The sequence below is a fragment of the Choristoneura fumiferana genome, chromosome 25 (assembly GCF_025370935.1).
Source record: "Choristoneura fumiferana chromosome 25, NRCan_CFum_1, whole genome shotgun sequence".
Taxonomy (NCBI): Eukaryota; Metazoa; Arthropoda; class Insecta; order Lepidoptera; family Tortricidae; genus Choristoneura; species Choristoneura fumiferana.
Genome location: NC_133496.1, coordinates 2859651 through 2885239, shown reverse-complemented (window position 1 = coordinate 2885239; position 25589 = coordinate 2859651). Strand labels below are relative to the sequence as shown.

The following is a 25589-nucleotide window of genomic DNA, read 5'->3' as shown; positions in this document are numbered from 1 at the left end:
GGAGTATTGCAGCCGATAATTGGGTTCAAACATTTCTATGATCTTTATTTTTCTGTCATAAAAATACAATGTTATAAAAATACAAGGGGAAATAACACACATTCATTACCCTGAACTAGGAAAATTCCAGTGTTTCAGGTGTAGATGTAGAAGGGCATATTAATCAAACTTAAATATCTTATCACAAAAAAAATAAAGGAAGTAATTTTAGCATTAAGGCGTTTTACACAATTATAAATTAACAACTAACATAAACACTACGAGTACTAACTTATGAATCTATGTTTATTTTAATTTAATACAATCAATAACTTTTCTGTATCTTCGTAGAACATGAGTTTGCTGAAGAGCTTCTAGGAAAATTTTCTATAAAGCTAGCTATTAAGGTTTTTCGTTGGAATTTTTGATTCAAGATGGAGTTGCCCCTTGGACGCCGTACACTTTTTGAACACCGACCTAATGTGGAAACATATTAGTCGACCACAATAAGAAAGTCAAAAAATAATTACTGGGGTGGCTTCATTCAAACTAACTCGACCATATATTGGAATGTTCCGGATTAATATTAGGAAATATTATGCTTAACTGTTAAAGTTGGTGACCGTACAAAAGCCATTTAGCAATGGCATTGGAGAGCGTATGTATAGGATAATCGAGAAGGGTGACATAAAAGTTAATGACCCGAAAACTTTTAAAGCTTGTGCCAAATTCTTCGTATGCATTTCAAAGTAGAGCTATAAAATGTATGTGTTCGTGAATAGAAAAAAAGTTTATGTTTGTGCTTACTACTTCTACTCTACCTTCGAAGAATTTCAGAGGTAGAAAATAGTTTGTATTTTTGTACTTATACATTAGAATTTAGTTTCATTCAATTTTAGCAAAAGGTCAAAAGGGTTCCACATTTATTTAAGTCTGCTAATTAATGCTCTAATATTTAGGTGGGTATTAAATAAAACTCAAGATTTATGACCGTTTCGTAGATAAACTTTGGCCTTACTCTAAATTTAATTAAAAGTACAAGCTACGCCTTGCTATATTACACGTAAATTCGAGATAACATGCGAAAATAAATAGATATTCACATAATAAAGGGTCTGTGGGAAAATAAGGCATGTGTATTTACTGATATGATAACCTATGGTCCCTGGTCTACAATAAAACATAGTTTGATGAATCTTTTTTGACTTGTAAGAATAAACAACGTTTGTTTCGTATTCTGTGTTGAACCTATAGATAAAACATGTAATAAGTTTACTTATTGAGGAAATATTTTAGAAAATATAATTTGGCCACGTAGCACTAGGTATCAAGCTATCAGCTCGCAAAAAAAATGTGGTGGCAAAAAAATAGTATTTGATACAATTATGTTCGCAGCATACACTTTCACAACCCATCATAATTAAAAAGATAGCCATCAACCAACGTAAACTATGTGCTGTTATCGTATGAATATGAACTTAATATGATTAAACATTAATCATAATCACTATGAACGCATGCGGAGCGTTACTGGCAACTATTAGCTGATAACTTTTATGATTAATACTCTATAGAAAGGTATACTCATGGTATAAATGATATTTGTTTGCATGTTTAAAATGTCTGAGTGGAGGAGCAAAGACCCCAAATTGACAAAGACAGCAGAGAGACGTACGGTCGGTCAAAAATGTATGGTCTTCATTTTCTACAACTTCCTATCAAATGAATATGTCGCTAAAGCCGACCTTAGAGCTAAGATGCAATTTTGTCGACATTATTATTTTATAACGTAAAATCGTTATTTCGTATTATCGATTTTCGTATAGCTTAGAGTAACCAGTAAGCAAGCCCAGTATAATTATTTTGAGTATGAAAATACTCTTGACAATATGATTTCATCAAACATGTATACTTCATCAAATTGAATGGTCTACCGCTCTGACGGTAACATAACCAAAACAATTTAATTTAGTAAAGGCGGTTACATTACAAGCGCGTTTAGTTAAAAGGATGTGACAGTTAATGATATACATTAAGTAGGCGGAAATTAAAAGTTGTTAAGTTTTGGATTCAAAATGTAACTTAATCTTCTAAGTCGCTCTATGCTCTTCACAGAGCAGTCGCGGTCGTTGGTTGAGAGTAGCGCTAGCGAAGCTTACTGACGACTTTCTTGTTTTTTTTCTGACTGTACTTTTTGTTGACTTTACTTGCATTGTCACCCAAACTACATTTGCATACCAAATTTCAAGTCGATGCTATTAACCGCTGAGGAGTTCCGTCCTGCGGAGACGATCCTGGCCGGACTATCTGGATGTCACTACCCGATTATTGTATTGTCACGCAAATTACATAAGTATGCCAAATTTCAAGCCAATCCGACTATTGGAAGTTGGTCGAATTTAACTTGCAAGATTTGACTACAGACAGGCAGACGGACAGACAGTCAGACAGACAGTCAGATAGACAAACAGACAACGGGAGAGGCACTAAATAAACTAATAATAAAAGCTTGTACAATAGAAGCTCCTGTCAGTTTCTATGGGCGTGTACACAAAAAACAGGGCCGGTATTTCCATGTCGGTGTTATCCGGGCCGGGAAAGAGTGTCACCCCTTACCCATTCTCGCGTCAGGTCATTTACTTAAGGAAAAGATTGATCCGTCCTATTCCTAAACCAGGCACGGCATGCAAAATACCTAACCCCGCCCGCCCGCCTGCTCGTTTGCTCCCTATCATATAAAAAACAACATTATAACATTTATGACACGGACTAAAAGAATATCCATTAAATATGTGACGATTTTTGCGCTTTTTCGGTGTGACCTGGTCAGATGTCGCAAGATCTGCCCCCTCCTTTCACATGTTACGCCCGTCCATGCATTCTCTCACGTAAGGTATCTCCAAAAGTATATTTTGGTGTACAATGTAGCCATGTTAATGGAGGCAATATTTTATTCGATGGAGAAAGCGTTCCATTTCAAACCGTCTCGCAATTTTACACTGTTGCTTGTGAAATTCTAATGTAATATTTTCTGAAACTTTCCCTTCTCTCTCACGCGAGATTGGGTGAGATTCGACTTTAACGATCCACCTCTCGTTTCAGATGTAGGCTATGACTACGTAGTGGATCAGCAGCCGATCGGCAAGCTGCTGTTCCGGCAGTTCTGCGAGCGCACGCGCCCCGACTACCACAAGTACAACAGCTTTCTAGATGCGGTCAGTATCAAAAATTACCAATACTCTTCGAAACTTCTAGAATCAAATCAAATCAAAATCGTTTATTTGTTTAACACAGTTAAGTACAGTCACGAACCGGGATTGATTTCGCTTTAGTGTAAAATTAGCACTGGCAGTCTTAGATGCGTCTGTTATGTGCGATCCTGTGGGAATATCGGTATTAAAAGTACAAAATTTTGTTGTCCAGCCGTTTAGCTTGAAAGAGTGACAAATAAACACACGAACAAACTTTCTCATTTCATATGTATTTTACTTACACTTGAGAATTTCGAGATATCTGTTCTTAGCGCGAAGGCTAAAACATGTCGGCAAAGCATGTATGTTGTGTTGATAGGTCGAAAGGCGTGGAAGGGACACGCATCCGCACTTATAGTTTTAACACACACGGTAACATCGATGCGTTGTCGTTGCTGATGACGGTTCTTAACAATTCCAGTCGGAAAGGTACGAGGTGGAAGTGGAAGAAGTGCGGACAGCGCTTGCCGTAGAGATATTTCGGCGGTACCTGAAGGCCGAGGATGGGGAGGCGGTCACTGACGTCGTCGGCAAGAACGTCGTCGACGAAGCCAACTCGTTGCTGGAGGGTAAGTTGGTATGAATGAACCTAAAATGCAGCGCTAGCGCCAAAGAATAGAGGATATTATTTCTGGAGACTTACATTAGAGCTGGGTCGTTACGTATTTTTTGTGAAACGTAACGTAACAGTTTATTTTTGTGAAGTAACAGTATAATGGTACACGACAAGTGCTGCGTGCGATGAAAATACGAGAAAATAAGGATAACATTTTTTAACTACTAGATAAATAAATATGCTGCATCTCCTAAACCCCTGCGATGCTGCTAACTGCTATGCGAGAAAGTACCCACAAATAGGATTGCATTATTTTCCTTTCATCTTTTTAGCTACCTCGCACAACTCGGATGTACGAGTATATGTAGTTTACAAAAGCTGGTTGTAACTTGTAGGCAATCATGAAAACAGCCGAGAAGTCCTGTTTTCTGCTAGCAATTTTAAAATGGTGACTCAGATAAGCTGGTATTTCCTTTTGAGTGACTCGTCTTGCTCACGTGGCGCTTCACTGCTTTGACGACAGATTTCTTGATACCGCCAATATGCGGAGTATTCGGGGGTTAGTTAATGTAGATTTTTAAATTAACAACAAGATTCGATTTTTAACAGATTTGTAACAAATAAATAGTTAGTCAACTGAGTTGTAAGACTGTTTATCATAATCTCGAATACGGACTCATCCTGTCGAATGTCCGTTGGCTCGACTGTTACTGGATCGCATATTCGCTGGATCGAAAAGAGGATATAAATCTGGTGACAATACAATAATCTGGCAGTGACATCCTTGTAGTCCGGCCAGAATTGTCTCCGCAGGACGGAACTCCTCAACGAGTATAATAGCATCAACTTGAAATTTGGTACGGAAATGTACCTAGTTTTGATGATAATGCAAGGACAGTCAACACAAAGTATAGTCAGCAAAAAAATCTTGTATTTAAAATTAAAATTTAAACAAAGACTTACTTCATTATAATATTGTTCCAGCCAACTCAAAAGACATATTCATCGAGTGCATAAGATGCGTGAAGAGCTTCCTGGCTGGCACTCCGTTTGCGGAGTTCGAGCGTTCGATGTACTTCCACCGATATCTGCAATGGAAGTGGTTAGAGGCGCAGCCGGTGACGCAGCACACGTTCCGCATGTACCGCGTGCTTGGGAAGGGCGGCTTCGGGGAGGTCTGCGCGTGCCAGGTCGGTGGCTTTTAAGGCTTCTGCAGCGTCATCATCATCACGATCATCTTCATCTTCATCTTCGTCGTCATCATGATCATTATCATCATCATCATCTTCATCTTCATTTACATCGTCTTTATCACCATCATCATCATCATCTACTGTGTGCTGGGGAAAGGCGGCTTCGGTCGGGGAGGTCTGCGCGTGCCAGGTCGGTGCTTTTCAAAGCTGGTTGAATACCAGCATAGGCATTGTGTCAAATCCGGGGTAGGTAGCGCTTTTTAGCTCCACACCACCGCACCGCCACTGCTCACACCCCAGGGTAAGCACGCCAAAGACAGTATCATATCACTTATAAATAAATAATATAAATTGCGTTCATTATCATCATCAATCATCATCATCAAATCAGCCGTAGGACGGACTGTTGGACTTAGGCCTCCCCATAGACCTCCAGTCATCACCTTGAAATTTGATTATGTTCTGTCCATATATTATTTTCCTCTTAATTTGATTACGTTTATTTGTCAATTTTTTTACCATTCAATTTGATTACGTTCAGTTCTTTAGTTGTCCATATTTTTTTAACCTTTATATTTGATCACTTTCAGTTGTCTATATGTTTCCCTTTCGCTTTGATTACGTTCAGCTGTCCATATTTTTTCCCATTCACTTTGATTACGTTCAGTTGTCCATTTTATTTTTTTATTTGATTATGTTCAGTTGTTACTAATTCACCTATCTATCTTGCAGGTCCGAGCGACAGGCAAGATGTACGCATGTAAGAAACTTGAAAAGAAGCGGATCAAGAAGCGGAAAGGCGAAGCGATGGTGCTCATAGAGAAGCAGATTCTCCAGCGGATCAACTCGCGCTTCGTTGTCAACCTCGCGTACGCGTACGAGACAAAAGACGCGCTGTGTCTCGTTCTCACCATTATGAATGGTGAGATGAAGGGCGATGGAGGGATTGTACTTACGAAACTTCTAAATCGTAACCCAGTGTGCAGCATTTTCATAGTAAACTTATAGTGACGTAACATTGCTTGACGAGGGATTTGAATTTTTTTTCGGTAGTAGACTTATAATGTAGCTCACTTCTGTAGATAGATTTTTTTTCACTTTCCGTTTTTTTGTAAAAATAAATTGAAACTTTATTTCGGTAAACCACACACGTTTCGTGAGATTAATAGGTTTTGTGCCTTCGTCTGTTTGATAAAAAAAAGAGGTCGGATTGACAGCTGTCAGTTGTCAAATGTCGCCGTACGTACGTACGTGTGTGTGTAACGTATGTGTCGTTGTACGTGTTGTCGATTTGTGGTATCAAAGCCTAAACCCATAAAATGTTGTCTACAGGAGGCGACCTGAAGTTCCACATCTACAACATGTGCGGCGCGGACACTGGGCTGGGACTCGAGCGGGCGAGGTTCTACGCGGCACAGGTGGCCTGCGGTCTTGAACACCTCCACAAAATGGGCATCGTCTACAGGTACTGATAGACTAAAGGTGCTTTTCCAGCGAGGCGTAGCATAATGAGATGGGACAAAAATTTAAATCGCGCCGACGCTTTTCCACCAAAAATTACCACCAAAGATACAGCGCGGGCCGGCGCGATGACACGCGAGATTCTTGGTTCCATTGCCGAGTTTACGAACACGACAAATACGCTGCAATACGGCAGGGCCGGCCTTAGCTTTTGCCTTTTTAGATACGACAAGTGTGACAAAATGACAGGTCTTGTTTGTTACACATAGAATACTCACACTCGCTCCTACGTGATAAGTTTATAAAGTTAATACGCTGAGTCTAGTTTTCCGATACTCCTCATAATTGATGAATGACTGCATTGAAGTGAATCAGCACTCTTTTAAAATATAATAAATAGAATATAATAAATTGATTTGGTGTACCTAACAAAAAGTTTGTACATGAAATCTTAATCTGCCGATGTCTGAATTTCTTCAGTCATGGCGCTGGTTTTCAGAGCAACCAAAAATACAGCAGAGTAATAAAGCTAGACTAAACATGAGGGAGAGAGATGTCGTAAGTAAATTAAAAGCGCAACAAAATAGTAGCGACTAGGTATTATTATTATACAGATCAATCAGAGTTCTAACGTCACGTAACGTCATGTAAAGTAAGATTTGCATGAATAAAATGAATGCCCAAAATCATATTACCTATAATTATATTATAATTACCTCTAGGAAGTTGAATAGCATGGAGTGACGGAGCTCTCTGGGCTTAACGATTTAATGATAATTCTGCAGGGACTGCAAGCCGGAGAACATTCTACTGGACGACGCGGGGCACGTGCGCATCTCAGACCTGGGACTGGCCGTGGACGTGCCCGAGGGGGGCTCCGTGCGCGGCCGCGTCGGCACCGTCGGCTACATGGCGCCCGAGGTGCGTACCGCGGGGGGCGGGGTCTGCCCACAGGCACTGGGACGTGGGCACGTGCGCGTCCGGACCTGGGGCTGGCCGTGCACGGGCCCGAGGGCGGCTCCGTGCGCGGCGCGTCGGCACCGTCGGGTACATGGCGCCCGAGGTGCGTACCGCGGGGGCGGGGTCTGCCCACAGGCACTGGGACGCATTTTAAGCGTTAGCAGGGTATCTAGCTAGGGTATTCTAAATCGATGTTTTGATGTGATATTTTTTGCTAAAGCGTTTAAAACTGTGTACAGGTGATCGACAACGAACGCTACACGTTTAGTCCGGATTGGTTCTCGTTCGGCTGTCTCTTGTATGAGATGCTGGAGGGACGGGCGCCGTTCAGAGCCAGGAAGGAGAAGGTCAAACGGGAGGAGGTGGATCGCAGGGTCAAGGTAGCTAAATGTTTATATACTATATAAACTGCGGCGAGGGAGGATTTGGAGGGCTTATGTTTACTTTTAGCCCCGTTAAGTCGGTGCACTCTTGAAAGACATCAGTGTTTGTAGTCATCGGTTGGAAATTATAAGTAGGAGCGAAATATTATTTTGACGATTTTGAGGATATAGTTAGTTGGTTTTTCTTTGCTGTAAAAGTAATTGAATGTTTCTTTAGTTAATTCTTTTATCTAGAGCAGTGGTTCTTAACCGGTGGTCCGCGGACCACAGCTGGTCCCTGGAAGAACTCGAAGTGGTCCGCGAAGCAATCAACAACGAATTAGCAAAACGATGCACCAGTCAAGTAGCAGTCGCAACCGTTCATTCATTGACAATTTTACTTTCACGTATATTACCTTCAAACAGTGGTGGTCCATGGCAAGACTGAAATTTTGACAAATGGTCCCTCCTAACTAAAAGGTTAAGAACCATTGATCTAGAGCTTAACGTCTACGTTCCTTCGAGGGCCCAGTTGCATAATAAAATGCAAGTAAATTATAGTACATTGTGCATTAGGGCGTAAGAAGGGGATTACTAACGAGAGTCTATTAGAAGCCCGACGCCGGAGGCGAATATTTACATGTATTTTTTTGCCAACCATATACTTTGCTACTATACTGCACGCTGATAACGATAATTATTCACTAGATAACAAATTATAACTGTTATGCTTGGTATGATTGCAAGCCTCGCTACGCTCGGGCTCGGGCACTAGTTAGTACTCGGGTGTGTCGTTGCAGCACGAACAGGAGAAATACTCGTCGAAGTTCAGCGAGTGCGCGCGCGCGCTGTGCTCGGCGCTGCTGGCCAAGGGCGTGTGCGCGCGGCTCGGCTGCGGCGCGGGCCGGCGCGGCGCCGCGCACGTCAAGCAGCACCGGTTCTTCGCCGCGCTCAACTGGGCCCGGCTCGAGGCCGGCATGGTGGACGCGCCCTTCGTGCCCGACGTGAGTCCGCAGACCGACGTGGAAATGCCGACCTGTTTTTCGTGTACGCACGTACGCACCCATAAAAACTGTCAAAAGCTTCTACGGGCGCGGAGTGGACACGAAAAACAGGGGAGAGTGTCACCCAGACCACACACACATTGGCTACATTACACTGAACGTCTGCAACACCCTTCAGCCACGACCGCTGAAACTTTTTTTTTATGACGATGGAAGCATTCTATAATTCCATTGAACGTACATATAGTTAGTGTTTAGTTTTATAACCAAGGGACCCCATACATGTATTATTCTTTTTTGTAATTTTTTCTTTAATTTTATACTATAGTTTTTAAGTATTTTATTTGTAATTATTTTATTTCGAAAATATGACTTTCTGCCAAGTTTCTTGCGGCGCATTCTTCTTGGCAATGATGGTAAAATTACGTGTAAAAGTGCCCAGCGGCCTATTTACTGAATAAATGATTTGTTTGAATTTGAATTTGACTGCCGTTCCACTAACGTACAAAGGCCGCGGGCGTTGTAGGCGAATGTTACAAGTGATGCACATTTGAGCGCTGTATGCTCGCACTATGGCAGCATGACGAAAACGTGCTCTGAGAGTTGTGTGAATAAATATTTCACATAGATTAGAGTAAAATTTCATTTGAGCATCGATGGCTTTTATGACAAATAAAAAAACTAAAACTTGTCATACTCGTAAAGATCGTATGTTTATTTTTATTATTTCCTTGCCATCGACGTGAAAATCAGAATGTAAAACTCGAGCATTAAACTCATTTTCCCCTTGACGCGTCTATCCACCCTCGCCGTACCGGCTCGGGTGGCTATATGAACGTCTTGGGTAAAATGGCTCGTTTTACACTTTCGTTGTACAATCTACTATTTTTTCGTTCCGCAGCCGCACGCGGTGTACGCAAAAGACGTGCTCGACATAGAGCAGTTCTCAACAGTGAAGGGCGTCAACCTGGACGCGGGGGACGACACCTTCTACGGCAAGTTCAACACGGGCTCCGTCAGCATCCCGTGGCAGAGCGAGATGATAGAGACCGGCTGCTTCGCGGAGCTCAACGTGTTCGCGCCCGGTGAGTCAGCGGGGACAAGCTTGTCTCGCCAGCCCTAGCCGCACGCAGTGTGCCCAACGTGCCCAACGTGCTAGACATAGCCCCGTAAGCCCTCGCGTACTTCATAAAGTACAAATCAATTGGAAGAATAACTGCCGAATATACTATGTGGACATTGCATTCTACGAGTATGTACAGTCACCAGTATTAATATTTGCCACAGCGGAGCGAAAAAAAAAAAACCTTCCGGCCCTGGAAATAGAGTCGTATCAGATATTTATGCACGCTTGTTATGTCAGATATTGGTGCTGGTGACTGTACCTTACGTCACTAGACTAGCTGTTTGGAACAAAACGCGCGGCGCTTGACACAACCCCTGTCACGGACGTCAAAATAGTACATGTGTCTTAAGGGCGGTAACCAAGGAATTACGAACGAGAGTCTATTAGAAGCCTGAAGTCGAAGATTGAGGGCTTTAATGAGTCGATGTTCGTAATTCTAGTACCGCCCGTGCGAACATGCAATGTTTTTCATCACATTTGCGAGTAAAATTGTATATTTTTAAAAGAAAAACAAATATTTTTTCAAAAATTGCCGATACCGCGGACTACGCTCTTGGCAGCGCCAGCCTCCGCGCCGCCCTACCCCAGCCTGACCATGCGCCCGACGTGCGCGCGCCGCGCTCCTGCACGCCATGCAGTATCACACTCATTTACCGTCCTTGGGCTTCATGACAACAAATTAGTACGCGCAATGACTCATTTACCGACCACGGGTTTCATGACAAGCACATTAAGGTCGAGGGTTTTATTTGGGGGGTTGCAACCAAGGTAGCCTGCATGTTACGACACTGTTTACGAGCAAGTGTGATGAAAAATAGTAAAACGTTCACAAACCGCGTTTTGGTCTTGTTTTGTGCGCCGTTTTAATGTAAGAAGGGTCCATATCCGCTCGCATACTTATTGAAAGTCCGAATGTAATGTTTGTCAGAACGATCGTTTGTCATAACTCTTATTTCTCTGAATCCAATAATTGTTCAAAATTGTTATAAAACAAACAACCTAACCCCCATCATTTTCTATATATCATTTAAATATTTCAGAAAAGTAAGGTTTCAATGGGGAAAAAATTATGACAAATGATGATTCGGACAAAAATTACGGTATGACTAGCGAAGAGTATGCGAACTTTGGTGCTCCCCATTTGTTACCAGAGGCCGTGTTGCCTAACGTTTCAGCAGAGCTACTACGAAACTCGAAACTCGACGTTCGTGTCGTGCGGTCCCTCTCGCTCTCGTATTAAATAGCATAAGTGTCAGAGGGACCGCACGACACGAATTTCGAGTTTCGTAGTAGCCCTGCTGACGCTCGCGATTGCAATCAATAGTAGATTGTACAACAAGAGCATAAACGAGCCATTTTACCCAAGACGTTCATATAGCCACCCGAGCCGGTACGGCGAGGGTGGATAGACACGTCGAGGGAAAATGGATTTAATGCTTGAGTTTTACACTCTGCTTTTCACTTCGATGGCGAGGAAATGAAATAGCAACAGTGAAAACAATTGTTCACTTACTACGTAAATTTAATTTTTATGCATTGCTATATATTTTTTTTTTTTAGTTGTAGTGATTTATTTTGATTGATTTGATTGATAATTAGTTTTATATAAATAAAAAATGTATTAAAGAAATATAAAGAAACTTCTTTGTTTGTGGCTGTTGACACCTAACTACCTTGGTCTTAGACGAAGATTTTATTTTATGCACTAGTGCATAAAAAGTCATTTTATGTCGCCTAGATCCAGCATAAACACCAATTTTACGAGCATGAGAAGTGAAAATGTCATTTTTTGTATGCGAAATTGAATTGCGATCGCGAGCGTCAGGAACGTTAGACAATACGGTATCAAAACTGGTAGTACCATTATGGTTGTTCGCAGGCGAGGAGATGAAGGAGGCGCCGACGCCCGACCTGCAGCTGGTGCCGCCCGCGCAGCCCCCCGTAGAAGACAAGGGGTGCTTCGTGTTTGCGAGACGGGTACGGGCACATATTCAAATTCAAAATTCAAAGCGTTTATTCTGTAAAATAGGCCGCAATGGACTCTTTCACATCTTATACAATACAATACAATGACTCTTTATTGCACACCAACACAATTTTTACTGCTGCTTTCACTTATTGTCTCGAGCTTTTATTTAGTTTCACCTATACCGCTGTGTCTGTTTGTAGTCAAATCTTGCAAGTTAAATTCAACCAACTTCCAGTAGTCGGATTGACTTGAAATTTGGCATACTTTAGTAATTTCCCTGACAATGCAATAATCTGGTAGTGATATCCCGGTAGTCCGGGCAGGATCGTCTCCGCAGGACGGAACTCTTCAATGGCTAATTGCGTCGACTTGAAATTTTGTATGCAAATGTAGTTCGGGTGACAATGCAAGTAAAGTCGACAAAATGTACAGTCAGCAAGAAAAGCTCGTATTAAAAATGATATTTTTACCAAAAACCTATTATTCGTGAAGCTGGTGAGATTGTCTGATGTGGTGTTGTTGTTTGCAGGTGCTGTGTCCCGTGAAGAAGGTGCCCCCGCGGCTGCGCGTGGTGCCCGTGCCCGACCACCTGCTGCCCGGCGAGCCGCGCGCCAGCTGACCGCCGCCAGGTAACTCACCCCATCCCCCGCCTAATAACTCACCCCCCCAATCCGCGCCAGGTATTTCACCCCCCATACCCCACCAGGTAACTCACCCCATCCCCCGCCAGGTAACTCAGCCTCCACCCACCGCCAGGTAACTCACCCCCATCCCCCGCCTGGTAACTCACCCCCCCATCCCCCGTCAGGTATTTCACCCCCCATACCCTATCAGGTAACTCACCCCATCCCCCGCCAGGTAACTCACCCCCCCCGCCAGGTAACTCACCCCCATCCCCGCCAGGTAACTCACCTCACTCCCCGTCAGGTAACTCATTCCCCATCCCCCATCAGGTAACTCACCCCCAACCACCGCCAGGTAACTCACCCCACCCCCGCCAGGTAACTCACCCCCCATCCCCCGCCAGGTAACTCACACTTCCATCCCATCATCCTCCGCCAGGTAAATCACCCCCCATCCCCCGCCTGGTAACTCACTCCCCCATCCCCCGCCAGGTAGCTAATAAGGCTAGAGCCTAGGGCGCAAGGACAATGGGGACTGGCACGAAGCTTAGCCGATATTTACTTGTATAACTTAATAATATCTAGTAATTTTAGGAAAATACGTGCGTTTGACACTCAGATGAGAGTGCGATAGTGGGATAGGTAGATTGGGTGAGAAAAACAGAGGTCATTAGAAACCAGGCGCTGTTGCTTGTTGCTATGCGCAGACAGCAAGTTTAAAACTGCCACCCCCACCCCCCAGCAAGCAGCACGGTGCATCAACAACTGCGTACATACCTACATCAAAATCTTTTTAGCCTTTAAGCGTAATGCGAAAAAAATGGTCCTTGGGTTTTATTTACGGGGTTTGCAATTTAGCCTGCATATTCCCACGAGCTTAGGTGTGATGAAAAAAATTATGACGTGTATATCTACGGTCATATTTTATAAAGTGAATATGCATAGCGAATCAAAATAGGGCACATTAGGCAAAGCTTTGCGCAGGGGGCGACACTGGCGCAAACCATGATAACGTCAGTTCTCTTTATCTTCCTAACGCCCAAGAGAAATTTTTGATGTATGAACATCAAACTTTGTCATTTATGATAGTTTGGTATTAAAATTTCAAAAGTCCTTTATAAAGTACTGGGTGTTAGGAAGTTAAATTTTGTCTCCAAGACAGATCATGACCAAAGAGTATAGAAATCATAGACCTATAGAAATCATGCTATATTTATTAGTAACAAAATAACATGATATTTTACATCGATAGTAACGATAGAGCTATATTTCCAAAAAAAAAATTGAAATGATACGATATTATAAATATAAATATCACGGGACAATTCACACCAATTGACCTAGTCCCAAAGTAAGCTTAGCAAAGCTTGTGTTATGGGTACTAAGCAACGGATAAATATAATTATATAGATAGATACATACATAAATACATATTAAACACCCAAGACCCGAGAACAAACATTCGTTTTTTTCATACAAATATCTGCCACGACACGGGAAGTTAACCAGGGACCTCAAGCTTCGTAGTCAGGTTCTCTAATCACTAGGCCATCTGGCTGGTCGTCTAAATTATGGCATTAAAGATACTAAAAAAAAAAATTTTCGGTTTTGCGCTAGTGCTGCACTCTGACGGGAGAAAAAATCAATAATATTCCCTATTGGGAAAATATGCAGATGCGTATATCGATTTTTGTGACAAAAAATTACTTCTATTCTAGGTGACAACAGCTAACAGTGGAGTAACGTTGTGTCCAACGGCGAGCGGCCGTAAAGTTTTCTCCAAGGGAATAACTACACGAAACACAGCACATTCTTCTATATCAATATGTGTGGAAATCTAAAATATGTATGTTATTACAGGTCCGTCTTTTATCAGTTCGCAAGTTATACCACACTGTTCATGTAAAAATACCGTGAAACTAGTGCGTGGTTAAATAAATGGATCAATTACGTAAATCGAGTTTAGCGCGACATGTTAATCTTTTATAAAAGTGTGTACTCGTTAACATTTTTGGCACTCGCAGTAATATGTCGACGTAAACTGTACGTGTGTGATACATTTACTTTACTACGACGCGAACTGGTTTGCTAATCTAATTCGTCATACATTATATGTAGTTAGAAACCCCTTAAAAACTTTTGGCTTCATTTAATTTAGATATGATTTAAACAAAATGTTACATTCTGAATGACAATGTTATGTTAATGTTATCTGTTTAATAATAGATCTCTTATTCTCAGTAAATCAACACGAATTACATAACTGGACTGTACAAGTCGGACTTTTTGCCGAAATATTATTCCCCAATGCTTCATTTGCCATTTCCCAATTCACGATTTTCTCGGAAGCCGATTTTTTTCGGAACTTTCCTAAAACGAACCTTACCTAACCTACTGTTCTATAAAACTATAAGAAAATACACCGAGCAAAATTTTTGGTTTTGGAGAAAATTGAGGTTTGGGAAATAAAATAGTTGGCAAATGAAACATTTGAGAAAAAATAAGTAAGTTTTATTTCGTTTTTGACCTAAGATTTTTTTTACTGAACATGACTGACATGGTTTAATACTTTCACAATATTCATAAGCCTTTCCTAATAGATAGGAGCCATTAAAAAAAAACTAAACTAGTCTATATTCTGACCTATTTGCCAGTTTGTTAAAAAAATCTCGTGTGTGATGAACATACCCCGTTATCGGTGTTGCAGAGCCATTGAGCCTAAGTCATAGGGTTGTCGCACATTATTTATTTCATTGTCACATATTGGTATATAATAAAGTTTTTGTTAGAATAATGTTTTTACAGGTAAAATAACAGATAAATTAAATTATTAAGTTTTCTTCTAATTTCGCCATCGGCTCTCTTTCAAACTGGAAACATTAATGTTGATCATTAAGGAAGTTCATGATTTTTAACTGAATAGGTACTAAGTGAACGAATTATATAACATTAATAATTAATATTGACTTACGCAACCACCTATTATGGAGTTTAAAAAGAAACCTCTTTTAATTACGGGCTGAAAAGAAGTTTAATTTTGTTTTAAAACTTAATATATATAAATTAAAAAAAGGTGCGTCAAATTATATACCTAGGCACATGTTAAAAAAATATGTGCTGTGCCATCCCTAGCGTTTTCAATGATTCTGCAACACTGATAACGGGATGTGAGTGATGAAATGACAAAGAAAGTTTCAACTCAGTCTAAAGAATGAATAAAGGTACTCGACATTATTAAGAACAGTGAGGGTCTCTCGACAGGCGAAATTATCGCTAGATGGCGTTAGTACGTGAGGACCGTTTGACGTCTTGCTCGTGATTGGCTCATTTAGTTATTTAACCAATCACAAACGTGACGCAAATGTCTAAGTTGGCAATACGTCACGATATTGGCGCCAACAAGCCTGTCACAAACCCTCATTGGACATTAAAAACTATCTAAGTAAAAAATTATTCGAATTTTGAAATAAAAATGGATTTTTGGCGCCCATGTCCATGCCCAACGAAATTGTGTTATGAATAAATCGAGATATATATTTCTCCATGTACCTGTCGGTTCGAATTGTGTAGCGTGACTGGTTTGAAAAAAAAAAACATGAACAATTTAGTTAATTAAGTTTTAAATGATATTTGCAGTTTTTCTCGACTGATTTATTTCGCTTCGTATTAATTCGGTATTCGCTTGAGCAATCGTGAAAATGAGTATTATGTGAACAAAAACTTTGTTAGTGTATAGTTTCTTTGCTGTGTACATGAAATGTTTTGGTGTGAAGTTAATATGGGTATCTGAATGTCATCAAAAACTCAATTAATTCACTGCGCAGAAGGCCCTTGAGTACATTGCGGTTCTGGAAATCATTTTTTTAATTTAACTACTTTATATGAATTGAATTAATTATATATACTTACTTTAGTCTTAACTTATTTTTTTATAAATACAATATATAATTTTTTATTATTTATTAAATCATTCGCCGCTGACTTCACATCAGTTTTTTGCTAAGTACTACGTTTCCTCTATGTATTTCAGAATGATAATTGGGTAGGTGAATTATATTATTTATATGAATTTTGAAATTGTATATTTTTGTAGGTAACGAATTTATATGTTGAAAAATTTCGGGGTTTTTATAAGCTGGATTGACATGGCGGTGGTTTCAGCCGCCGAATAGAACTTTTGGGGCCTACGCTAGCTGGCGCGGGCGCGGGTGCAGGTACATCCGGCGCTGCTCATACTATTGTTGAATAGACCCCACCCGCTCTGTGCAAACCGCGGCAACTAGCGTAGACCCTAACAATAAACTAATGATATGTCACGGTAAATTTGATAATGTCTCAACGCTTTCTCTAGGTTCTGGAAGGTTCTTAAATTGGCTGTCTGTGTGTAAATTAACTTTCAAATGTTGAAGTGCATGTTGCTTGAGACGAACAGAACTTTGGCGTCATGACTCTTGACTTGACATTTGTCAATTCGACTACAGTACATACACGATTAACGTTGGAGTAGCTTAGTTATAAATCAAGCAATAATAATGAAACGAAAAAGTAATCGATCACTTTTTGATTTTGCTGTATTAGTTTTTAAGTTAAAAAAAAATCGAGACGAGTTCGTTCAGAACACGAGCGAAAGCGAGTGTTTCTATTGATACAAGGCCAGTAAAAATTGTTTTTAATCGTAACGACTTCAAGACTTTTTGAGTTAAGGGCATGGTCTGTTAATTACTCTTGCTTGGTATTAGTACACCGAGTATTGAATATTGAATTGAGTTATATGTTTTTTAAATGCTCTAAATTTCACCCAGATTGTATTGGTGAAATCCTGACATGGTTGTTTTTCATGCTTGTGTTCTACGAGTTGTATGAAAAATATAATAACATACTTGTATTTGTCATGAACGTTAAAAAGTGGTCGATACGGTGTGTGTTAGAGACGTATTATCATGTACAGTTAGCAGAAGTAGATGAGCAGTTGTGGTCCTCGAAGTGATCTACACACTTCTATTACCTTGGCACTTGGCAGTAGTCGTGTGCAGATCATTTTGAGCACCGTAACTGCTCATCCACTTCTGCTGCTGACTGTACCTAATTGGGGTTTGGTCTTTTTATAAAATACTTTTAAAGTGTTACTTGTTTGTATTTTTTTATCCAAAAGCTGTGGGTGTATTTCAGATTTTGAATATTGAAGTTTGCTTAGGGCGTGTTCAAAATATAACAAAACTATTACCAAAAACATCTTATTGTTTCAAGGCCCCGATGACTATAGGACCATTTGAAGCAAAAATAACTTAACTACGTGTAGCGACAAAACTTGAAACCGGTTCCAAAAAGACCGGTAGTAATAAGGTACTGTTATTTAGGTAGGTATTTAAACGGTATTGTGGAACTAGGGCTGGAATTGGTGCCAACAATAACGGTATGTCTATAATAAATCAGTACGTCGGTAGTTAAGGTACTGCTTTCAATTCTTGGCTAGAGATGACATGACACCAATAACTCCGCGTGAGCTATATTGATTAAATATGTACCGCACAAATGTCCTAAACAAGTAATAGTTAAGGGTAGAACCTCTCACTGCACACAAGCATAAACACTCAAATGCATGTGCTGAACACGCATATTTTGCATAAAGTTAACTATCATAAGGTCGCGGGTGAGCAAAGAAATTCTCTTAGTTCCTGTCAATGCTGTCCCTTTTTAGGATTCCGGAGTCAAAATGGCAAAAACGGAAACCTTATAGTTTCGCCATGTCTGTCTGTCTGTCTGTCCGTCCGTCCGCGGCTTTGCTCAGGGACTATCAATGTTAGAAAGATGTAATTTTGCACGGATATATAGGTAAACTATGCCGACAAAATGGTACAATTAAAAATTAAAAAAAAATTTTTTTTAGGGTACCTTCCATAGACGTAAAGTGGTGGTGTTTTTTTTTCTCATCCAACCCTATAGTGTGGGGTATCGTTGAATAGGTCTTTTAAAACCATTAGGGGTTTGCAAAGACGATTTTTCGATTCAGTGATTTGTTTGCGAAATATTCAACTTTAAAGTGCAAATTTTCATTAAAATCGAACCCCCCCCCTCTAAAATCGAACGAATTTCCACCGGGTGGGTGGAAAAATTTGAAAAAATTCAGGATGGTAGTTAGTATAGTATATCAACCTTTCAAGGAAAACTATAACGGCTAAGTTTGCTTCAGAATTATTAGTAGTTTAAGAGTAGGTAAATAGCAGCCTAAGATATAAAATATACCTAAACTTGGAAGATTCCGTATAAAATACGAAATCCTTAGAAAAATATTACTTAGGGTTTTGGGCGTGTCCGACACGCTCTTGTTTTTTGTAAACTTTTGTAACAATTGCTAATGTAAGATAAAAGTCCTATAAGGTTAATACAATGTAAATAATGTTCTTTTTTTATTACTTATCTAAAATATACCCACAGCCATTGATCGTGACTTTTGCACAAATTTTTCGATAACATTTTACCGTAACGATATTCGACATTGCCATTTGAAAACATGTACCGACTTCCATATTATATTAGACGTAAGTATTGAAGCGTTTTGATGTGAATTGTATTTTAGTATTTGGGTAATACATAAAGCCTATTACACTTCTCGGTATTTAAGCTGAATTTCCTCCTTTTCTCTTATTCTACAGCCCTAAGTTAGGGTCCCTTTAAATCGGGTAGTGTAATAGCGTTTTGAAATTGTCAAACTTGCGGTACGCATTGATACTGGGGCTTGATTTAACTTATATTAGTGTCTAGTACTTTGCTCAAAAGTTTACGGGTCGATCCGTTCTTTGTATCTACTTTGTATATTTAACAGTTCTATGTGTACATTATAGTGTAACTTACGTCTAACTTTTACAACACTGACCTCAATACTAATATAATTTAAATCGGCATCGAGACAGTACCCTAATTTATACTCGGATGCGGTCGACGATTATCAATTTAAAATTGACTTAAAGGATGTTTAGATGATGTGGCGCTTAAATTCTTGTATAAAATGTGAAAGGCCCACAAATTTAGACGTAAGAATGTCGCCATGTAGAAAAAAAACATAGTTTTTACCGATCGATTTGTTGTTAAGTTTATCGCATAAACTTTGTAAAAAAAAAGGGCCGCATCAGTTTCATTCGCACAATCATAGCTAACACTTAGAGCCTGGCCAACCTAAGTCTGCAACGGAATAATTTGGCAACACTGTATTTTAACGTCAAATCACGTACATAATATGCGTTACATTTGCAGTGTTACCATATTATTCTCTGCAGAGTTAGCTTGGCTCGGCTCTATCTTGAGGTGTTGTTGATCTAAAGGAGTTAACCGTCGTACTTGCAGACGGTAGTTGATTACACCACTTTGTCTTTCAGTGACTATTTGTTTGAAATGTTAACACGTATTTAAAGATCCTTTAGAGCAATTTGCTAAGGATCTTACTTTTGTTAAGCAGTAAATTTTTAAATCCTTACTTTGCGCTTCCATAGAAGCCGAGCTGAGAGGAGGCATGTCGAATTGGCAATACATTATCGCGTTAAAAATCCGTGCATTCATAATGCCTGGTTTACACGAGCTTAGTACTTGTCATTAGTATAAGTGATTAGACGGGGGTAGGCACTTGTCGCTTAGTAAACAGAACCGGCTTCTATTCACTTGCACTTGCACTAATACTAAGCACTTGTGCATTATGTTTACACACATCTGACAAGTGTAAGTGACAAGTACTAAGCATTAGCTACTAAGCTCCGTGTAAACCAGGCATAAGAGATGTTCAAGAAAAAAAAACTTCAATAGGATTCATTTAGTATCTTGGCACCCATCCATTGATTGCGTTATGGATAGGAAAAATTCGTGTCTAGATTCCTGTCCAGCAGTGGTGTAGGGTTATAGCACGCAGCACGGATTGCTGAGGACCTGGGTTCGATTCCCAGTGCTGGTCTCTTTTTCTGGTTTTCTGTGCATGCATGTCTCAGCTTGTATTTTCGATGTAGTATCTTAGCCTCGCTCAGCGCTGCTGTCCTATTGGTGGAGTATTCCTCGAACATTTATTATGATAAATGCGTAGACTAAAAGCCGCCTTAGGCGTCATATTGATTCGGAATATCTCCTATCCTCAGTAAAATCTCAAAGTAGCCTTTTGTATGTCACTTTTATAACATTAGATTGACAACGCCCTCTAGAATAAAACTAAACATTCACCCGTCATCGCTTTGAGACTGCTTGTCCATTCCAAACTAAATGCCATAGTATAGTTATAGCATAGCACTAGCCCGACCGCCGTAACGCGCGATCGGCGACGCGTTGAGTGTTTCTCTATTCATTGCGTGTACAAAGGTATGACCTTTGTACGGTGATGGCGTCTAAAACGTAGTGGATGCCGCCGGTCGCGTGTCGTGGCCGTCCTGTCGTAACAGAGTGTACGGTGAATGGTTAGCGTTCCTAAGAATGAGTGAGCTCTAGACCTCGGTTCGTAAAATAAGTATGGCTAGTCTTTAGTTGCGAAGAAATAGAAATACAACTATGACGAGGTGCGGGAAGTAAACGGGGAAGCCTGCAGAATTTAAATAATCACGTTATTGATTTTTTTATCAATAGAAATGAGGTTAACAAACTAGAACTTGTGTTAATTAAAAAAAAAATACTTATGGAACCCTGACAATATGAATGAATAAGTCACTTTCTGTTCCATGAATTCTAGGTACATTATTGAGTGTTTTACCTTCGCCGAAATGACTATGACCTTTTATTCCCGTTTGTACAGTTTGCTGATGTCAGTGTCCGCCAAAATGGAGCATTTAAGTATTTTTCAATGAATTTTTGTAAGAATTTATATTATAATCGTCATACCTGTATTATACTCATGGGATGCATTTTCGACTACGTGTATTGAGATATTAGCAGTCATTATACGGTGCTCGAACGTCTGGCAGATAGTGTAGGCTACGTATGCAGACTATGAAGTTAACCGCGCGGTTTTAGCGCGCCGTCCCTCTTCAAAGTATCGCTTGAGAAAGAGACGGCGTGCTAAAACCGCGCGGTTAGCCGCATAGTGCATACGTAGCTTTGCGTTTGCTCCACTAGCGGTGCGGTCATATAGAGCGATGAAGCGCGCAATGACGTCAGTGAAATATTTTGAATGGACTCAAGATGGCGTTGGTTTCCAGAAGAGCGTTACCACATAATAGTTGCTACGTAGTAGATATCACGCTGGCGTTTGATTACCGCTATTTTCATTATCGGGTCTACCGCTGGCGGTCTTATTCAAATCTTTGTGTAAGAATACAAAGACTTCCATAAAGAAAAATAATTTTTAGCAGTCGAGTGTCAACTGTCAAAGCGAATAGAATTACTGCGTGGCAACTGCGCGACCTTTCACGAAAAGCCTCATGGGGATGCATACTTATATTAACTAGCGATAACGGTTGGGAAGTTTAAAGTATGTACTATAAATATTATGTTACATATTGTGATGACCATTATGATGACATATTTGCCAATAATAAGGCAAGTGCGTTTGCGCGAGAACATCTAGAGCAGCCATTGGTCAAACGTTCGCGCGCGATCGCGGTGACCGCCATTTTGTTCGTCGGTCAGTCGTTTTCCTGTCATTGCATATCATACCTTGCGCTTAACGCGATAAGGTCTTTACAGCAGGGCTACTCCGAAACTTGAAACTCGAAGTTCGTGTCGTGCGGTCCCTCTGACACTTATACTATTTAATACAAGAGCGAGAGGGACAGCACGACACGAACTTCGAGTTTCGTAGTAGTCCTGCTGTTTACGTGATGTTATTGGATACTTTATAGTCTGCTAAATGGTGTCTCTATTGGAAGCTGCGCTAGTTCTAGTGCTGTCAAATTGTTCGCGCCCCGACTATAGCGGGCGGATATTAGTTTGTAACGTGTTGTGCGTCGATGGGCTGTAAGTAGCTTATAGTGGAATGTAAACCTAGCTTTCTTGATACTGTTAGTCGTTATTGCAGTATTTTGATGCAAATATTATTATTTAAATAAGCGTATTCGTAAATATAAATTGACTCCGATACAGAGCTTGTTGTTTTATTCGTTACCTTGATTTAACGACCTGTCCTAATAATTATTCCAATAGTAGTTCTTTACATTCCTTGCCAATCTAATGTAAGAACACCTCTACCATATCATTACTACTCTGAAAATATCTAGTATCTCAAATCAATGTATTAACAAAATTGACCCTTGAAATGTGCATAAGGTTCACTGAAATAGTATCGATTTCGAGGTAAGATCTTTTTAAAAGTAAAAAGAAGGCTGAAAGTGAAGCTTAGGAGGCTAGTCTAAAAAGTAGTGACGATGTGTTAGGGTTACGGGATAGTAGATTGGACAAGAGCATAAAACGAGCCATTTTACCCAAGACGTTCGTATAGCCGAAAAATAATTTGAGTAACTTCGATGAGAGCCTCAGAAGGCTCCAAGTCTACTGCAATAAGTAAATGAAAACTCAAAATGATTCAACAATATTTTTATTTACAATTCAAATAAATAACATCAGTCTGATAAAATTCAAAATGCACCACAAATGTTTTATTTAAAATAACATATTTTCCACATATTTTTACACACCTTTGAAAACAAAAGCGAAATCATACTTAATATAAACGTCCCAGTGCTCGACACGATAATGCCCAATAGATGGCACCCTATCACCTGCTAATGATGTAAAATTAGGGTGGACACTATCGGGACAGTGACGACCACTCGTACGTTATCTTAGTCGACTTAATAGTTGCTTTACAATTATTTTGAGTTCCTACATGAGAAAAATTTCATAAAGCTGATTATCAAATTGATTTGTGATAGTCTTATGTTTTAAAATAGTAGCAATTAGGATAGGAAGGAAAGTAGATCAGCATCTACTATACAAAGGAAATTATAAAAGCTTATTGGAAAGAAAAACTGTTCATGCTAGCACCTGTCAAGTAAAGCAATAGTGAGAAGTTCTGAATTATAACTTACGTATTTGAGCGATACTTGACTACTTTTCGGAACATTTTCAAATCATTCTTCAAGGTAATTGTGTCGTCAACATGCATTGTAATTGTAATTGAACAGTTTTAATGTCAATTTAGGTTCCAGAAAATTAGGTACGACGACGAGCGAAGCGAGGTGTTAGGTAAAATTGCGACCACCTAATTAAGTTAGAAAATAATTTGCCTCGTACCAGTGCTGGTTATGTACGGGGAATAAGTTTTTTTTTTAACAAAAACGTCAACTGAAACAAAGATGTAGTGACTAATGTTTTGCGGTCGGATAAACTGAGACAGTACTATGAACTTTCAAATATTTGCGAAGTTTGTAACAGAAGGATCATGTATAACTAAACTTAAAAAATAATAAATAAAATTCCCACTAAAAGAAAAATCTCACACTATATCTACCGAGAATCGTGCAAGAGATCAAATATACAGTCGGCGTCAAAAACATGTTAACATAATAAGCGGACATAGGTAAAGAAGGCAAATAAAAAAAAACTTGAAATTATGATAGTAAATGTTAACATATTTTTGATACGGACTGTAGAATATTTATATACCGGAGTTTTAAGAGCCTTGTCAAACTGGATACATTCCGCTAGGTGCGTAAATTGCAATGAAAAACACCTAAAATGTTTCTATTTCTATTTTAAAATGCGAAACAAACTGGAACCGGCTTCAGTCCGATCCTAACTTGTTAAAAATTGTCTTTCAAAGTTACACAGTTGCCAAGCACAATAATGGGTCCATCGCGCTTGATTAATGTCTAACACGCTGACGTTCACAATCGCATTCACTATCTCTTTTTATCCTCATCCCGTGTGACAGAAAGAAGCGGTGAAAAAAATTGTGATTTCAAGTGTAGACAATTGCCTCGGGACAGCTGTTTTAAACACCGAATCACTGCGCAGCCTTCTTCTTAGCCTTCTTATCAGTATAAACCCTCTGGAACAAAACGAATTTGCCGCTCTGTATGTTCTTTGTCTCATGTATGGCCCCCTCCACCCTCCATGAGGGTACTTCGCAATGCCGCCAACTCCTACAATCCTTTGGTATCTGTAATTTATCTAACAACTTCCCGCTCAACTCTGGTATTATAGGTTGAAGTATAATGCCGCAGATTCTAAGTGTTTCTATAGTGATGTGTAGAATAACGTCGAGTTCTTTCTGTTTTTTGCTGTCCTTCCGGAGTTCCCAAGGCTTGTGCGTCTCGAAGAAGAGATTGGCGAGGTGTAGTACGTGAACTACTGCGTCCACTGATTTGTAGAACTGGTAGTTGGCGTAGTGATGGCGGCACAGGTCTGCAAGTCAGAAAATATGAACATATAGAAGTTGGTCTGTGAGTGAGACAATGTGGTAATTCTCTTGCGTATCAGATTAGAGGCTTTATTTTCACTATTCATTCTTCTTAGTGATGTAAATTATACATGGCTCAGGTACAGTCACCAGCATTAATATCTGCCACAGCGGAGCGTGCAAAAATATCTGACACGTCCTTCCGGCCCTAGAAATAGAGTCGTATCAGTCATTTATGCACGCTTGTTGTGTCAGATATTGGTGCTGGTGACTGTACTGTCGCCACAAATTGTGACTGAGATTAGTAACAGAAAGTGGCCAAAATGATTGGCCGATACTTTTTTGGTGGTTGAACATTAGTGGTCGAGATCAGTGAATAACATTCGTAACGGTAACTGGTGCTCAACAGTAGTAGTAGTCACCAATAATAGTGGTCAAGACTAATGACCAACATCAGTGGCCGAGACTAGTGATCAACAGCAGTGGCCGAGACTAGTGATCAACAGCAGCAGTGGTCGAGACTAGTGACCAAATTAATTATTTTTTGTTTAATTCAACCTCCTACTCCTACCACCTACCATCCTCAAAATGGAAAATGTTATAAGATTATGTTAGAACTAAAATATTAAAAGATATATTCAATCCCAATCTGGTCAAAATGGTCCAAAAATGGATGAGTCTGGACTGTACTTAAATGGGCACTGACAAAGGTCATAAAATTTACCAAGGGACTACTAAAGTGCATCATCAACTTTCACACATTACTATAATGAATGTTGATGCAGCTTGAAGTCTCGAGTA

General features: G+C 39.9%; 2 protein-coding genes across 2 annotated transcripts in view; one reads left to right on the top strand and one right to left on the bottom strand.

Moving 5' to 3' along the window:
* Positions 1–4775: 4775 nt before the first annotated feature.
* Positions 4776–15262, top strand: Gprk2 (G protein-coupled receptor kinase 2). The gene is made up of 10 exons (XM_074107419.1): positions 4776–4976; positions 5712–5901; positions 6312–6444; positions 7226–7361; positions 7640–7780; positions 8563–8766; positions 9668–9851; positions 11772–11869; positions 12391–12490; positions 14203–15262. The coding sequence occupies exons 1-9, from the start codon at positions 4857–4859 to the stop codon at positions 12478–12480; spliced, it is 1296 nt and encodes a 431-aa protein (XP_073963520.1). The 5' UTR covers positions 4776–4856; the 3' UTR covers positions 12481–12490; positions 14203–15262.
* Positions 15263–22966: 7704 nt separating this feature from the next.
* Positions 22967–25589, bottom strand: part of MetRS-m (Methionyl-tRNA synthetase, mitochondrial) — a 13716-nt gene continuing 11093 nt past the window's right edge. Inside the window, exon 10 of the mRNA XM_074107412.1 lies at positions 22967–24793. Within this exon, the coding sequence (XP_073963513.1) occupies positions 24393–24793 (401 nt within the window). The 3' untranslated portion in view covers positions 22967–24392. The remainder of the gene's footprint in view (positions 24794–25589) is intronic.